This window comes from Apis mellifera, linkage group LG13 (genome assembly GCF_003254395.2).
Source record: "Apis mellifera strain DH4 linkage group LG13, Amel_HAv3.1, whole genome shotgun sequence".
Taxonomy (NCBI): Eukaryota; Metazoa; Arthropoda; class Insecta; order Hymenoptera; family Apidae; genus Apis; species Apis mellifera.
In genome coordinates, this window is record NC_037650.1 from 6081563 (window position 1) to 6099678 (window position 18116).

Below are 18116 nucleotides of genomic sequence, written 5' to 3' on the forward strand. Positions count from 1 at the left end.
GCCGCGCGTCCAGGCCCCCGCCGTAACGGTACCACCGTTTATCATCTCCAAGGATCGAAGGATTCCGCCGCGAGGGGAATTACGGTTACGTCACCGCTACGCCCACGCCTTTTTCCAACGCGTGTCCATTCAGGTCCACGCGGGAGAACGAGGCGATCATTGGACGCGATGTAACGAGACGTCGCGGTTTTTCTACCCGAGAGAATCCGCCTCGGTTTCGCCACTTTCTCTTCCGGTCTCGGGCTGACACAAAAGAAGGCGAGAGAGAGAGAGAAAGAGATCGATCGATGCGATGCGAAACGTCGTCTTGACAGATATCGCAGTTGCGCAGGCAGCCCGGTCTCTCGTTAAGATCCATTTCATCCTGACCGAAGCAGAAAAAGAGTGGAAAGGGAGAGACACTAGGTGGAAGATGCATCGGCCGTGAGTTAGTAGAACCGTATCGTATTCTGATTTTCATTGGCCGCGGCCAATTTCTCATCGCCTGTTCGACACGTATGAACGCGCACCGCGATAAATCTGCTCTCGCATTAGCGGCCATAGCCGATCTAGAAACCGACAAGAAGAAATTGCTTACGCGAGGTGGAACGGATCGTAATGACGCTCGGCTCGGCTCGCCTCGCCCGATACACGCATCATCGGCATTCTTCCCGCGTATCATCAAATACACGTGTAATCTCGCGTAATTATTGAAATTGACATCGATTATACCCCTCCCGTTACAACATCGCGTTCGTTCCATCGATTAAAAATTACACGGGACGATTCTTCGCCAGAGAGACGACGAAAATTGCCAACGACGATTTTTGAATACGCAATTTTTGAATCTTGCCTCGATCGAAAAATTCCCGGGGGGGGGAATAAATATCCCCGTTTTTTTTATCCCCTATCCATCCTATATATATCGAACGAAACGGGAATAAAGGAGTCCTGTGTTTCATTTCAACGTTAAGAAGAACCTCATCGGTTAGAATGAGACTACTCTACGCGACAATAGAAACCTCCTCTTGGAATGAAAGGAGCCTAAAAATACCCAGCAAGGAGGGAGAGGGAAACTGCCGTTGCTTCGAAAGCAATATCCTCAATATATATATATCTCTTTTCACCACCGAGAGCAAAACCTGGGCACCCTTTCTCGTTTCCTCGCCAACGCAACGCGACCATCAAAACCTTGAAAAACCTTCCAAGCCGCGAGGCGTACGAATAAGGCGGTGTATGGTATCGAACCGTGGCCTGCGTGTACATACACACACTCCAACATGTTCTTAAACGTCGTTAAATCGATTCGCGCCAGAGGCGCGGAGAGAGAGAGAGAGAGACTTACGTACGCGCGATCGTGACAGGACGCGGCCGTGAATCTAGCCGCCGACACTTGTAAACGTGGCTTTAAGGTTAGCAAAGGGGTGTAGACAACGGTGGGACAAAGTGGCCGCGGTGTGCGCGGTGTAACGGCCGTGCGGTTACCGGTTTATCGCGCGGGAATGCATCCACCAGACTCGCACAATGAAGAAAGCGAGGAGGCGCGCAAACGCGGCGGTTGGAACATTGGCGAACCGGCAAAACGGTTTTCCAACCGCTGAATTCGAGCCGCTGGCAACCAACGAACGCCGCTTGATTAATATTTCTAATTACCCGGCTCGGCTTCTTCTCGCCTAGCTCCACAGTCCTCCCGCCTGCCAATTAGCCTGGCTACCTCGTAAACGTCATAAATGATACCTTCTGTCTGCCTCGTTTAATCTCTTCTCCTCTCGTTACAAGAGTGACACGGTTTGTTTCCAAGATTCCGCGAGATCGATCGCCTTTCCTCGCCCCACTTTTCGCGCTTCTTTTCGACAGTTTCGATTTAATTCGGATCGAAAGAGATTTAATCCTCTCGATACCGGTGTATCGCGTTTCAACGAGGTTATTGAACCTCGGATCGTGAACCAGCTCTGAGACAATCGAATATGAACGAGATTTAGATTTAGAACGTGTAGAAAAACGATAATAAACGATAATTTCAAGTATCGAATTGGAAGGAGAAGGAAATTAATCTTCGGACGAAGGATCGATACGATTTCTCATCGGCTACGAACGATGAGTCCACCACGCGTGCAGTCCGTCGGCGCATTAAACTCGGGGATAGCTAATGAAGCAGGCGGATAAGCAGGCGGTGCATCGGTAACGGCCGATAACCCATTGATCATTCGTGGAAATTACAAGTTGGGAAGCAGGGAATTCTCGATCGATACGGCGGCTGCTCTCTGCGCCAAGTTTCTTCATTAACAATCGTAAATAATCTCCCGAATCGAATCACCGCGGATTCCTTCTTGCTATCTTCATCTTCGTAATCATTCACCTTTTCGAGCGGTAATTAACGTCAAATGACGTTTTCTCCTCGTCACGGTGGATAAGAGCAGAGCTTCCTCTGCCATCTTTTTTTTTTTTCCCTCCCCTTCCTCTCTCGCGATGACGCATACGAGCAAAGGCTGGAAACTAGTCGTAGATCGTCGATCGCCCACGCGAACCACTGGCACGCAGCGCTCGAGCACTAATCGATTCGTGTTCGCCCCGCGTAAGTGATTCGTGTTCCTCTCGCTGATTAATAATCGTAATTATTATCCTTTCCATTCCATCTTAAGACCATTTTTCGTCCTAAAATACATCGACTAGTTATTCGAATCGTGCATTACTCGATACTAATGGTGCTTGTTCGATGGCCAGATACGATGAGAAAACGATCACCGCTAATGACAACTAATAGTCATTTTCTGTCGATCGATCGATCGATAAAATATTTTCCTGTTTATTGGGGCCGTTTTTCTTTCTCCGCGAGACCAGTTCATGCTAGATCGGAGCATGGACAAGGCGATATTAGCCAGTGAGTAACGGGCACCCACAGACGCGATAAATTGGCGTGCAAGCGGGCTGGCAATACAGCAGCGATTCTTTTGCCGTCATTTCCCGATGAACCGTTGGTTCCGGCAGAAAGAGGACGATCGAGTTCTATCTCTTTTCGATATCTCATCGTTCACATCTCGTTAATTTCTCCATTCACGAAAATCTTATCGATAAGTAAGATCTGTTCGGGAAAATTATTCTCTCGTTCCGAAATTGTACGTCTAACTCTTCCACGTTCACAAAGCATCCAGAGATTCAGTATAACAGGGAGAAAGATTCTTGCTTGAAAGATCGTACGTTCCCAATTCTCTTTGAATACCCAGCAGAAAGTTTACGTTTGAATTGAAAGCTGTTTGGGATTTCAGCAAGCTTAGAAATATTTGACCGGGCCAATTTCACGGATACGAAACAGCTTTGCATTTCACCTCCTTCTTCTTAAAGAGTCATAACTTTTTCGAATCGAAATCAGGTTGGTCGTTTAAACTCGTTTTGAAATTCTCTCCGTCCCGATAAACCCTTTGCTTTTTACGCCGATAATCAAGCCGAATCTTACGACGGGCCGAGCAAACGATTCCGATGGATCGGTGAAAAGCGACCGGTTCTTTTTCTCTTCTTAATCGCTCGACGAATCGAGTTCCTGGTTGAGCACGAGGAGAGAGAAAGAGAGAGAGAGAGAGAGAAAGAGAAAAAGTTCTCTTTAAAGATAATCGATAAGATAGGAAAACATTCCGCTTTGACCGTGATTTATCTTCAACTTCCTTAACCATCCTATTACCAACCTTCGACTATCTTCGAAGAATAATCTAATCAACGTATTCGTATATAATTATCGAGAATATTTTTAGAATCGACGTAGCTCGATGTAAGAAATAATGATTTTCCGACGTTTGGCAGGGAAATACGGGATCTGACCTGACACGAATCTCCTCTACCGAAGAATCCGATTGGCCAGGAAATTTGACAGCGGACAGACACTGGCTGGCCGCTCCCTGGTTAAGCTCTAATCGCATTAAATTGTTTCGCAGTCTGCCAATTGATCGCGTTCAATGCTGCATACTACGGGGAGTGGCTCGCCGTTTATAATATCAACTCTTCACCGATTAGATACCGCGCGAATGCAGCGCTGCTTCCACCGACACGTGCTTGACTTTGAACTTTCCTTCGATCACGGGACACGCCATTCCCAGTTTCGATCGAAGGTGTACGCACTTATTTATTCACGCGATAACGTGCGAAGGATACGACATGGAGGATATCTTGGATCGATTCTCGGAAGAAAATTTTTTTCTTTAAGCAAACTCTATAAACGCGAGATATATGGCTGTTTGTATTTTTCGATATTTCGCGGTCAGATTTCATCTTTTTTTTTTTTTAGCTCACCTCTTTTTCTTTCGTCGAAGAAGAAGTGTTAATCGACGCTAATGCATCGACCTCGGCCAGAACGAAGCCGAGCGGAGAATCAATATTCATTAGCGCTTCGTTCCTCCGCCCGAATGATTCCTCCGCGTCTAACCCACAAACCTAGTGCGCGTACACGTGTGTGAACCTTTTCACCAAGCCTTTCAAAGGATTCCTTTTCGGATTCCACAATTCACGCGATCGCCGCGTGAACACGTGTTGTTTGCTCGCCGGTCTGGCCGACTACATTTCTCAGGTAGGAGAGCAGACGGAAACCTCGCGTGGACTTTGTACCTCATCTTTGCCCGCTCGTTATTACCTTTTGCCTGGCCGAAATACCAGCATAAAATTTCGAAAATTTTCTTTCCATATCAAAAACGATCAATCTAACCTACATCTCACGAAAAACACGATCGTGGAATCGGATATCTGTACATCCATATTCATAGAACGTTAAATAAATTTTCTTTTGGAGAACGATTCGTTTCTCCTTTTCGAAAAAAAAGAAATGTTCAAATATGTAAACGATTAATCCCTAAATCTGGGAATGTTTGAGAAAAGATTTCGCAAGAAAGGAAATTTCATCATCGTCTTCATACCCGTCCACACGAGGCTCCGTTACTCGGATCCAGTGATCCGCGTGTAGCGTGAAGCGTGCAATATCGATTTATCGCACGGGGTTCGGGCGAGGCTGGCCGGCGTTGCACGCGCCTCGATACGCGCTGCACGCGTGCGAGCTGGCTCTCGACAAAGGAGATCCGTTTCACGGCGAGACACCGATTCGCGCGGTCGTCACGCCCACGTACACGGCTTTTCTGTCCCCCCGTGAAACTACCGGAATGCCACGGATTCGCGTCCACCGAGGCAACAACCGACTCGATACGTTCAACCTCTCTCTCTCTCTCTCTTCGTCCCACGTTATTAAGCCGTTGACCTGTAGTCGTTTCAGTAAATTAAAACAGGAGAACGGGGCTGGCTGCCTTTCCAGAGAGAGAGAGAGAGAGCTTGGAAATTTGGGAAAAATTGAATTTCGTGCGATATTCGATATCCAGTTGATGGTCTTCTTCCATGTACTTTTACGTTTCCTATTTTATTTTATCGCCTCTCTTATTTTTCCGCAATTTCTTCAGACATTGAATAATTTTCAAAATGATAAGAATGTGTGTGTGTTTTTTTTAACAAATTAATTAAAATTACGCGCGAATTTCGAAAAGTTATTATTTTATGATATCGCGTCGAGGAATTTTTTAAGCGTGAAGAAGGCAGTATTTAGTGAAATTCTTCATACCGAGTCACGCAACGAGGAACGGGAATAACATTCGGGGAAACGAGCATCTCGAATCTTCTTTATAAGAGCAACATCTCGCGCAAAATTCACAGGCAGATAAAACTCGGCTGTTTACACTGTAAACGATCCTCGAGACGACGAAACGCGAATCACCCGCTTATCTTATCGAACATTTTCATCCCACGGAATTAGAATTGCCTTTGCCAATAGCCTCGTTCGCGAGTCTCGTCGCCTAATAAATTTGTCCCGTAAATTTCCCCTCCTCCTCCGAATTTTTAAACGGATCCGCAATTAAACCGATATCGTTATCTAAATCGGCGACTACCTCGACGGCACCACCGTCGAATCGGCCGATTCCCAAACTCCGTATCCCCCGTATCGATAACGGGGACCAGGTTGGGCCAACGGGGACACGGCGGGGACGTTTGAGGCGAGAAATCGGCGCGTAATCGACGCCCCCGATCCCCCTCCCTCCCTCCCGCCTCGCGGGGAATTTATTTCCACGATCGATTCGGAGGAGGATCTCCCCGGTTTTCGAGAATGGACGAGCGGTGTCGGCCGATGCCGACCGCGGCGAATCAATTTTATGCAAGTCGTTTACGAGCTCCTTACGAGCGGGACGATTCCCCTCGAGTCGGGCTCGTAAAACGTTATGGCCGGTAATCCGAGGTTAACCGGACAAAAAACCAGAGATCCACCCTCGTTCTTTCGATCCCCACTTCCCCCCTGGTTTCCACCGCGTCATCGTTGCAAGCGGAAGTTATCTCGTGTCACCGGTTTGAAGGGATCCGCTCGAGAAGGGAGGGCGATGCGAATTTCGATGGGGAGAATCGTAAAATTCGTTTCATCCTCGACTCGAGGGTGGAAGAAATTCTATCACGTTCTATTGAAATTTCCAAGGAGAGAAGTTTAATATCGAAGGGTGGGGGAATTTGCGAGCGTTGTTTTGCCGAAGACACGCAGGGATTGTCGTAGGGTTTTTCGGGCAATAAGGGAACGTCTCGAGAGTCGGGCAACTTTCTTAAACTCTATGATGCATCCGCGAATCCTGGCGGTGTTTCGAGTCAGTTTCTCGACAAGTTTCTCAGTCTCTCCAACTCGGATGAGAAGTTCGCAAAGGTATCTCATTGAACTCTTGTTTCTTTCTTCCATCGGCGAAACTCTCGTTTCGACCTCGTCGAGGAATATTGGATACGAGAAATAGCGGTTGAATACTGTATTCAATGGATGGAAAACGTTTCTTTAAATGTTTTTCTATCTTCATCGGATTTGTCCTTGGATATAATATTCCGTGCAGATGAATTCCTTTTCCACGACAATTTTCGCGATAATTGTTGCGCAATTTAACCGGTTTCGTAGCGCGGATTTTTGAACGAGAGATTTTTCTTCCACGGATGGAAAATATGAAATCGCTTCGAGGCGATATTTCCATCTTATTTTCTTTGATAATCGTAGACCATGGAATAGATTCCTTTTATGGAACGAGGAAAAGTTTAAGATCCGCACGAATCTTCCACGATATTTGTGCAATTTAACAATTTTTTTTAATGCGTGAGACAGATGAATGAGAGATTTTTTCCACGACGAAAAATATAAAACCGCTCGATATTTCCATCTTATTTCCTTTGATAATCGTAGACCATGCAATAGATTCGATTCTTTTGTGGAACGAGGAAAAGTTTAAGATCCGTGAGGGCGAATCTTCCACGATATTTGTGCAATTTAACAATTTTTTAATACGTGAGATGGATGAACGAGAGATTTTTTCCACGACGAAAAATATAAAATCGCTCGATATTTCCATCTTATTTCCTTTGATAATCGTAGACTATGGAATAGATCCGATTCTTTTGTGGACCAAGCAAAAATTTAAGATCCGTGAGGGCGAATTCTTCCACGATATTTGTGCAATTTAACAATTTTTTAATGCGTCAGACAGATGAACGAGAGATTTTTTTCCACGATGGAAAATATAAAATTCTTCCAAGTCGATATTTTCTTTGATAATCGTAAATCTTCGAATAGATCCGATTTTTTTATGGAACGAGCAAAAGTTTAAGATTTCTAACGTTAAAATCACAAAGATTCCCGATCAAACTAAATTACCACGTGTTTCAGATCTAACGACATAAATATACATGCACAAACACGAATACGAAACGCGCGATTCATTCCCGACTGCTGCTCGTCCACTATTAATAAGTACATCCGTATCTCGTACTTTCCGCGAAATTTCATGAATATTTCATTTGGGGCCTGTGTGCACACTTTCGACTAGGTGTGCTCAAGTGGCCCGGACAGATTGCCGTACATAGCGCGAAACGTCCCGTTGCAAAGTACACACGCGCGGCAGGAAGGGGAGGAGAGAAAGACTCGAGAGGAATTTCAGGGAAAAGACGCATTATGCGCGACCTTAAAAGCCAAACGCGATTCTCGGAAGGATCGTTTCGGTTATGTTTGCGAATTTCAACCGTTTTTCAGCCTTGACTGAGTCCTCCTTTCGCGTTTCCTCCTCGTCGAGTCGAACGTGGAAATCGGAGGATGGATATCTGGATGGAAAAGAGGGAGAAGCATCCGGATTTCGTTCTCTGCCAAGGCTCCATGTATTGGCGCGACGTCGATTGATCGGTCGGTGGGTGGCCTCGGCGAGATTAACGGTCCCCCCTTCCTCCTCCTGCGAAATTAAGAAAGATCGTACACGCAAGCCTCGATTCTCTTCGATATCTACCCTCTGCTCTGTGCACGATTCGCGCGAAACTCGAAAGGCCACTATTCGAAATTCCCATTTTCAGCCACTTTTTCTTCCCCCAGAATCAATATCCGTCATTCCAACCCGTCCCCGACGACAAAAGGAACGAGTTCCTCGAGCCCAGTCAATTTGACTTCGCTTCGAAGAGCAAACAAGCGATAGGAGGTATGCTAAAAACGTGACGGCACAGATATCCGGTGCCTGCGCAGGAAGCACGATTATCGATGTACTCCACTCGCGAACCACGGGACAATGCACACACCGGGCGGAGGGGAGAAAAAAGGAAACTTTGCCTTTCGGTTTTTGCGTGCGAAAAAAAAAGGAGTCCCTCGAATGCTTTTCACTCGAGGATTGGCGCATAGCCAGGTATACAGAGAGGGAGAGGGAGAGAGAGAGAGAGAAAGGTTTGCCATTCGAGCCGTTCGATCAATCTGGACGAGGGACAGAGAGGCCATCCCGATATATCGACTATCGAAATTTCGAACGAGCATCGTACGTAGAGTTGCGCGCTATCGCTCGTTCAGCGCGACACGACTCGCCTCGACTCGTTCCCTCTCGCTATCTCTCCTCGATAATTAAAATTGTCTGACATAGATACGGATTTATCAGCGTTATTTACCGATTTACAATTGCTGCTCGAATAACGCAATCCTTCCTATTAGCGGGCGATTTTTTCGCAATTAAATGGCGAAAAATGGCCAGCCGACCAGCGGATCCAGAGATGTATGGCGCGAGATGGATCGATAGAGATTCGAATTGCGAATTGGAAAGGTTGGAGGAACGGGTGAAGGGAAGTAACGCGCGTGTTTTTACACGCGCAAACGGTGCCATACCTGTCACCGTGCTTCTTATCTAATCAACGAGCCTTATCGTCAAGCCTTGCCTCTCTCCTTCCGTCTTTTCTCTCATTCAGCCACAATTTATCCAACAATTGCGACCCGTTGCGTATATGAATGCTCGTCGCACAGAAGCCTTCGATAAACACGAAATCGATAAAGTTGCGCTCAGCCTTTCCCAGTCTTAGTCACTATTAAAAATAATCCAATTAATATCGGATTACATCGAGCGACGATTTGTTCAATGAAATTATTTCGCGATAAGCTCGATTGAAACGATATAGATTCGAATATCGTTTTGCGGAGTGGAAGGCGAGGACACCATCGCGGCGTCCAACGTCGAGAATTCCTTCGCCGTAGCTAAATATAAGGGCTCGTGCACACCGAACGCAAATAAAGGAAAAAAAGCGAGCCAAGCCAAACTCGAGCGTTTGCGACGAAACTTGCACAAAACCTCTCCACCGTTTCTCGACCTTTTTCGATCATCCTCTCGACCGAGCATCATCCGAAAAGTACATCTTGCTCGCGAAATTAAACGCGAAACCCGCATCGATATCGGCCAAACCCGAACGAAAAAACTATTGGTTCACCGCCAATAATTTTTAATCTCTCCATCCGTTCCTCACGCTCTCGAGAATTTATCAACGAGCAATTCCGTATCTCGAGCGTATCACCCCTCGATATCTCCGCCATTCGATCGGTGCCGGTGTGCACGAGCCCTAAACTCGGTTGCGCGGCGAATTTAGAACGCAACAAGAAGAAGAAACCGCGTGCGCGCACGCGGGCGACACGGGGCAAGAAACGGGGAGGAAGAGGGGAAAGGAGAAGGAAAGAAAAGAAGAAAAAGTGCGGGGAAAAGAAAACGTTGGACGGAACATGGCGCAAGTACCTTATTGGTGGAACCGTGACCGTTCATCTTGCCGTCACCTCTGGTATCCCATTACCGGTCTGCGGCGAAACGCTCCAAGGATCGTTCACCTTCTCGCATCGGTTCTCGAAAATGGCGCATCTCGCTTCGCGTCCAAATATCCTCTCCTCCGTGTGTCTCTCTCCCTCTCTCTAATTCTCTCCTCGAAGAAGAAGAAGTCGTGACGCGTCGCGATTCGACTCCCAGACTCGAGCGAGCACGGAACGATTATTCGATACCTGACGGACCACTCTCGATTTTCGTTAGGCTGGTCAACACCGGTCAAGGTCACGGGTGGATCGAAGCCGCGACTAATTTCGTCTCAGTGTCCACGCCGGGTTCGACGACCCATCACCACCATCATCTCCTCCTTTCGTCTTCCTTCTCTCGCGCGCGATTTTTCCGCACAATTTTTTATTATCGATAGATCGATCGAGTATCCCCTCCCCCGTATATAAATCAATATCGAAATCGCCTCCTCGAGACGAGGCCACGCACAACACCTTCCCTCACCTTCCTTCCCTCCTTCGCGAGAAAAGAAAGAGGAAGAGCGAAAAATATTTTCCGCGGCACTTCACTTCACTTCGTTCGATAAACGGATTTCTCTCACTTTTCGTGTCCGCGCGATCGATCTCGGCCCGCGACACGAACGATCTTTCTTCTCTTTCTAGACAAGACGATCACCACCGCCGAACTTTCATCGAACGGAGAACGGAGACGGACAGATCGAAGATATCGTTGGCTCCTGGACAGGAATGGAAAGATCGATGGATAAAGGAATGCATGGATGGATCGAGAACACCGACGGCGAATCGATCTTTCCCACGTCCTTCGCGTTGGAGCGCTGTTCGCGGACTGGAGAGGTCCGCATCGCGCGTGCACGGAGCCCATCGCTATCGCCGCAGGTAGACACCCCACCAAATACGCGGAGACCGGGAAGAAAATTTGTGGTCGAATCTTAACAACCCGCTGTTACGCCGAACACGTTGAGAATTATATACGAGCACTCGCTGATTTATCGCAGCCCAACACCGAGTCGCGAATATATTTATATCGTTAATGTATAGACAGTGGCCGGCCTTATTTATCGGCCGTTCGTTACCGCCGCGAAATAATTCACACTTCGGCGTCCGCGTAACGCGACCGATGCACACGCACATGCATAGATATATACACACGGAGAGGAAGAAGGAGAAAATTGAATTTTTCGAGGGAGTCAATTCGTCGGATTTTTGTATCGAAGACACGTGGCCAACATAAAAACTTGAGCGTTGAAATTATCAAGTTACTACGAGAAATTTATCGTGTCAACTCGTTTCAATCTCTTTTTTTTACACTATTATTCGTGAATTTAAATTTTATACAGGAATGATGATATATATCGATACTTCCTCGTTCGTTCAAAATTCAATTCAAATTGTTCGAAATACGTATACGTGGCGCTCAATTTGAATCGTAATAAAAATTTTCTGTTCTGAAAGTGAGTTTCTAAATTTTCCAAGACGGAAAGGGAAGGTAAGGAACAATGTGATTAGCATAAAAACGGGAAGGGAGGCAATCTCGGAAGGAAAACATCGATGCGAGGAGAGTCAACGACCCAACGTTGGAATGGGACCTTAGCGTGTTCCACGTCCGATGTTAGCTAGGAGGAACGTTTGGCTAAGGGATAATTCCTTGCATAATGGCAATAAATCAATGGCACAGGAATACGGAGGGGGGAAGGGGAGGGGATCGTGTCCCCGTAAATTCCGCCTACTTTCGCGACACGCCGCTCAATCACGAAGAGGTTATTACTCATTAAAACGCGGTTGTCGGTTGACCGCCGTTGCCAATGTCGCGACACCACCGCGAGACGTTCTTTTTTCTCCCCTCCCCTCCCCCTCCGTTCGTCACACATTCATCCATCTCGTCTTACCGCGTGTCTCGATCCTCCTCCTCCTCGATCAACTTTACCTCCTCGTCCGATCAATAGCCCCGCCGACCCCGCTCCGAATCCCGTTACAGCCCTCGCACGCGATCGCATCGATTTTCCTTCCGCGATTCCGAAACGCGTGTTCGAGCCGATTAACTCTGCGAAAATGTGAACGGGGGGGAAGGAAGGGCAGGAAAACTCGATTGGAACACTCGATCGGAATCGGGATGCGATAATTTCGATAATTTTAAGGAAAGGATTTTAATTTTAATTCGTCGCGATTTCTTGGCGAGAAACTTGGGGAGAATAATAACGTTAATAAGTTGAAGTTGAATTTGCAGTTTGAATTGTTGAAAGAAACTTCGCGCCAATTTTCGTTTTTAATCGTGTAATTTCTTGGTTCTCGAGAGTTTGTCGAGATATTAATCCATCGCGTGCGCAATTTCGAAAGAGTTTGATTGTAATTTCGTTGTTTGTAATTGAAGTATAATGCAACTTCGACGAGGGTGTCTTCGTATACACGCGGAGAGAGTTTTTTTTGTTTTCTTTTTCTTTTTTTTACGTATAACTTTCTACATCTCGCTTTAAAAAGGAATCCTCTCTCCGCGAGTAGAATAAGACGTCAGTTGGGACGTCACAGACGCGTTTTCCTTTCAAAAACAGGCACGATACGTGGTCGAAAAGGGGGAACAAACGATCAACGCGTTGTCTCGCGATTGTTTCGAGTTCTCTCCTCGACTCGAGGTTGAAATTTAACGCAATTCAACTCCAATTTAAGTTTCCGCCTCGAATCTTCGTACCGTGTGGCCAACGACATCTCAAATTCCAATTTTCCTCAACGCTAATACCTTTCCTCGCGCGTTCCTTACTCGCCAACTCTTCTTATCCAATCTCCTTATCTCAGTTTTCTTGAATCAACACCGACAACGATCCTTCATTTGTCACGAACAAGGGTATCAAGCCGGATCATATCCGAGCCGCTGCTGATGATGCATCAACGCCCGTCGTGTGTGCGTCACGGGCGAGAAATAAAGAGAAAGGAGAGGAAATAAGAGGCGATGCATCAGAGCCGTGCATGACTTCCCCAAACCCTGAATCTCCACGGAAACAATGGCGCAATCCTTTCGATTCCCTTCGAAAACTGCTGCTTCCATTTCCCTCCCCCTCTCTGAATTTTCATCATCTAAGATAAGAGAAACCTATCCTCTTCTCTTCGAGTTCTTCCTCTTCGAGTTCTTCCTCTTCGACGACCTCGCGCTCGGACGCGGAGGAACGCCGACCGGCTTAATATCGACGCTCGCACCTGGGCGCATCTCGACGAACCTCGAAGAAGGAAGAAGAACCGCGAAGAGGAGAGGGGAGGGAGGAAGAAAATGGAAGGAAGGGAGAGGTGGAAGGAAGAGAGAGAGAAGCGGGACCAAACGTTAGCCATCGTCTGGTTTCCCCGGTTTCTTGCACGGCTGTTTACAATCTTGGAAGGCCGAGGTGGCGGTACACACCACCAGGTATGGTAGCCGCGGATTTCGTACTTGGCTAGGACGAGACGTGGTTCACAACGGTGGACGGTCGATGCACCCCGCGACCTGTTGCGAGTAAACTGTGTACCGGTGTGCTCGAAGGAAGCTCGATCCGCTAAAAGGGCTTGGTCGTGCTGCTCCTCCCTCTTTTTCTTCTTCTGCTCGCTACCAGCCTCGCCGCAAGGATGACTGAATCGCCGTCCGCTCGTGGCGTTCGACGTGGGGAGCAAGGACGTTCAACGATCGAAACTTTGCTCGCCGATCCTTGACACTGATCCTCCTTTCACGCGCTGTATGGAGATCGGCCGATCGACCATAAATAAACGGGTACAACGAGAAACCTGGCCAACTTTTCCAATCCTCCGATGGAGGAAAAGGAAAGGTTTGCTGGGGAAGCTTCGATGTTTGGGAGATTGATAGCGTTTGAAAGTTTCGCGATAGTTCGTGAAATAACTCGACGGATTCTAGTAGTTTCGGCGAATTTAACCAGCGAAGGAGAATGCAGAGAGAGAGAAAGAGAGAGGAAGAAGCGACCTTCGATGTCAAGAAAACATCTGGCCTTTCCATATTCGACGAACGATGTCGTTCGTTAGCTCGTTCGTTAGCGGTTCTCAACTTCTTCCCCCCCCTTTCTAGGGCTAAGAGAATTCCAGGAGGAAAGCGTTACCGGCTAAACGATGATATCAATACCTTCTACTAGCACATACCAACGCGTATCTTGCGAGATAGGTGGCGTGATGTATGGCTTGGTCGAACATACGGTAGCGTCGCAACGTTACATGGAAACCGTGGACGGTTCGCTTGCTTACCTGTGGCTTCAAAAATAATTGTATTCCGCAAACATGCGCCTTTATATCCGACGGGTTAATAAATATGAACGAGAGAGAAAGGGGGAAAGAGAGAGAGAGAGATACGTTTCGAAAACGAACAACATCGCTTCGAGCATTTGTTTCGAGCAGTTTCAAGAATGAAAGAAAAACGAGTGTTTCTCGGTAGTCTCGCGAGTCCCGACAAATTACATCACGCCGTCATAAGAAGAAGGCTGATGTTCCACGATACCGCGAACAGAATTTCTAGATGACCACGTGACACAACGCGCTGTCAAGTAACACCGTGACTAGCCTCGAATTTCAAAACGTTTTCAAAGGAAACGCGCAATTCTTCCAAGGAAGACCGGTTGGCTTTCGAGACTCCCCACCTTGAAAGGGGGGGACTCTAAGCGTCTCCTCTCCCTTCCCCTCTAAACTTTAACAACAAAATCCTAAAAAAAATCTCGATGGCCCGATCTCGAGAAATCGGAAACAGGATCGACGATACGATAAACCGGTAGGGCGGTTTCTCCCGTGTATCCGTTCGTGGATCTCCCATCGTTTAATCATTTATGCTCACAGTCGTTAATATCGAAGGAGGGAGGGGGAATGGCTCTCGAATCGCCAATTAGACCGGAATTGTAATCTTTTTTATCTCGATCCACAACTGGATAATCGAGTGTATAATAAAGCCTCGGTTTCCGCGTTGGCGATCGTCCCAATAATCCCTCCCCCAACGATTAATTAAACTTAATACCTACTCTCTCCCCCTCCTTCTCTCGTTCCCGAAATGTCGACGATGTCGAAACGTCATAGCACCGATCCCGATGCGCCTAATTGGACGGTGACAAGTTTTCGGCGAGGAACAACCGATGTATCCGCGTATTAACATCGTACGAAGACGTTAAAACTTTTCTCCGCTTTCACCGCCCCTCTCCCTTCCCCTCCTCGACCGATTCAATCGCCGACCGGTAATGGAAACTCTCCGTCTCGTCGAAATAGACACGTAGGTATATCAAAGGGATCGACGAAACGTTTCGCGGCGTGAAAAAGCCTCGTAACAAACGACTTCGTCTCGCCATTTTCCAGAAGGAAATCGTGCTCTCCTCTCAGCCTGCTGCCCACTATTCATCCTTCCGTTCCTCTTCTCGTCCAACCGTGTACCAATCGTGTATGTGCGTGTATACGTGTGTACGGCCAACAGCCTAGCATCTCGCGTTCCTCCACGCGCGTGTGTGTGTGTGTGTGTTCGAGCGAGTGTGACACAGGAGCACTTGAAGATACGAAGAAGGTAAGGTAAGTGAGGTAAGGCTCGTGCCCCCCTGCCCGGTGACTGAACCCACACCGTGTCCGTTTCACACAGGTAGAATCGGTTCTGCCACGGTTCTCGTATCGGCGATGGCTTCGAGGAAGAGGCAGAGAAATCTCATCGATCGAGGGGAGCCTGATCGATGCTCGAATTAAGATGCATCCGTTTAAGTGGGGATACGTTCTCTTCTCTTCTGTTCACGGCTTCCTTCGTTCCTCTTTCTCGGCCGATCGCTTCCGGTTTTGTACGGGGCGCGTGGCTTTGAAAAAAAAATAGCTATTGATAGGTGGAGGAAGAGGAGGAGGAGGGTTGGAGCTCGTTGGAGAGGTTCGTTCGAGAAGAACGTTTTGTCGGACGTTGTTGGGTTGGGAGGGGAGGTGGGGAGGGAGGGGAGATTTGTTCGAGCACCAGGAAGTACGATGGAGAATCGTGCACCGAGGCAGGAGTGTCTCTTCGTGTACGTGCAAAGGGCTCTCCAGGTATCCACTCTGTCGCAAAGTTTCCGAGAAGACGCTGCCTGATCGTGTATACTAATTCGTGAGAAACGATGCATCCGGGGACCGGGCATCTAATTGCCCCTCGTTCGGGTTGAAATCTTGCCAGGGTGGTGTTGCGTACGTATGTTTACTCACCTTGTCCTCGCAGGTTTTGTGGCAGATGTACTTGCACACTGAAAACATAAAAACATAAGATAAAAATTTTAATAACACTGTGGTTACGATCTACGATCTATTATATGGTGAGAAAAAAAATTAATACGTTTAAAAGTTTCAAAAGAGTGAGTCAGAATGGAGAATAAAAGATATAATTTGAAAAAAATTAAAGAAATACATTTATCATATGAGAAATGGAAGGAATAAGAGACGTATCTATTGGGACGAGTTTGATTAGAGAGATTAGACTCGTCTCGAATCGATCATCGTTCAAATATCCCTCCACATTTTTACCGCAAGGGGTTCCCACACCTTTTTTACCGTGCACAGCTGTGACAGAGCTACCGACCGAATCCTTTCAGGCCAACGGAGCACGAGCCTACCGGGTAGGGAATGAACTTATCGACTCACCTCTGCAGCACGATGCCTGTTTGATCACCGCCTGATGGCACAAATGGCACGGACGCGGCTTGCGCAACTGCTTTGTCCGGAACACGTGACATTGTGGCTCGAACTCGCTCTGAAATCAATCGAGATCGAAATTAATCGAATTAATCGAGTGATTTTTTTCCCCCTTTTAACCGTTTTTCCTTGTTGCAACGAGTGTCGCGCTCCCATGCCTCTTCCCTCCTTTTTCTCCCGCATTTTTTCACCGAATTTAATTAGCGGATAAGTACCTCTTCTCACTGGTTAGTTTCAATAAGGTCTAGACGGTCTAAATGAAGCGCTTGTTCAACCGTTCCCTTCAGCCGCGCAAAAACTTTCTTCTTCCACTCGAAATTATTATTCACGAGTCAAGTGGCATTTCTCGACCGAACGCGCGGCGAAGAGGCGGCGGCGGCGGCGGCGGCGGCGGGAGGAAAACGAGAAAACGGGAGGAAGAAGAAGTTTCACCGGCTTTCTAGACCACTTTGTCGATCGACTGTAATTGTTCCGTCTCCCGATCCGTCCGACGAATATCCATAAACGGATCTCCGTATCATTGCGGACGCGCGCAAACTTGTATGCGCGAACGAAACGCCTCGAGCGTTCGAGAGCCGAGCGTGCGCGGCTTCCGATCACAAACACGCAAACACTCGCCTCTTCCCCGGATAACCCCTTCGTCGAGCTTTCACTCCGCTTCGTCGATCGATCGATTCGAAGAAAACGATCCGTGGAGCCGAGCCAAATTTTACCGCTTCAAGTCGAGAGGGACAACCGCGATTCACGATTCCCCTTCACGATTCACGAGGGGATCCACAATTGAATTCTCCGCTTTCCCGAGAATTCGATCGTTGATAAAGGAAACAACAACTCGCGCATTTTCACCTCGACGATTTTTATCACTTTCCTTTCGTTCGATCGTTGGAAAATGGCTCGAGTCCAAACGTTTACGTTCGACGATCGCAATTAATCGACTGAATTGAATATCGAGGCGAGACGAATATCGACGTAAACGAATTTGCTTACGGATTACCGCGTAAGGATACAAGGGGAATAAGAAGGACATGGTCGGACAACCGAGTCGAATCGCGTTTCGAAAAATCCGATGAGTTACGCCCTGAGCGTTATCTTTGAAAAATTGTTATCTGCAAGAAGGTATCTAAGGAACACGAACACCATTACGAAGATTAATATCTGTTACTTTTTTTTTTCTTTTTTCTTTTTCCAAAGAGACAAAGTTGATCACCTTGATTAGCTACTCTTGGCGATACTTTTTTTCCCCCCTTGTACAACTATTCCATTCCAAAGGTATTATAAATTGATTAAAATCCATTTTTTATCATATCATCGATATACTGGTTTCATTCTTCTCGTCCCCCCCTCCTCATTTTTTCCGCGTAATCAATCGAAAGAATTCAGACCAGTTCTAAAGCCG

At 47.2% G+C, this 18116-nt stretch overlaps 1 protein-coding gene across 8 annotated transcripts in view; it reads right to left on the reverse strand.

Annotated features, from left to right (window-relative positions):
• Positions 1-18116, reverse strand: part of LOC408429 (tensin-1) — a 147194-nt gene that overhangs the window by 77054 nt on the left and 52024 nt on the right. For 6 of the 8 annotated variants that reach the window (XM_006560362.3, XM_006560361.3, XM_006560369.3 and 3 more), the window contains exons 2-3: positions 16670-16778; positions 16238-16275 (exon numbers count right to left, since the gene is read on the reverse strand). The exons of 1 other annotated variant lie outside the window; for it this stretch is intronic. In XM_006560362.3, coding sequence (XP_006560425.2) covers positions 16238-16275; positions 16670-16778 — 147 coding nt within the window. Of the gene's footprint in view, positions 1-10040; positions 10910-16237; positions 16276-16669; positions 16779-18116 lie in introns of those variants that run through there. One more of the 8 variants, XM_006560368.3, reaches the window with a different exon arrangement.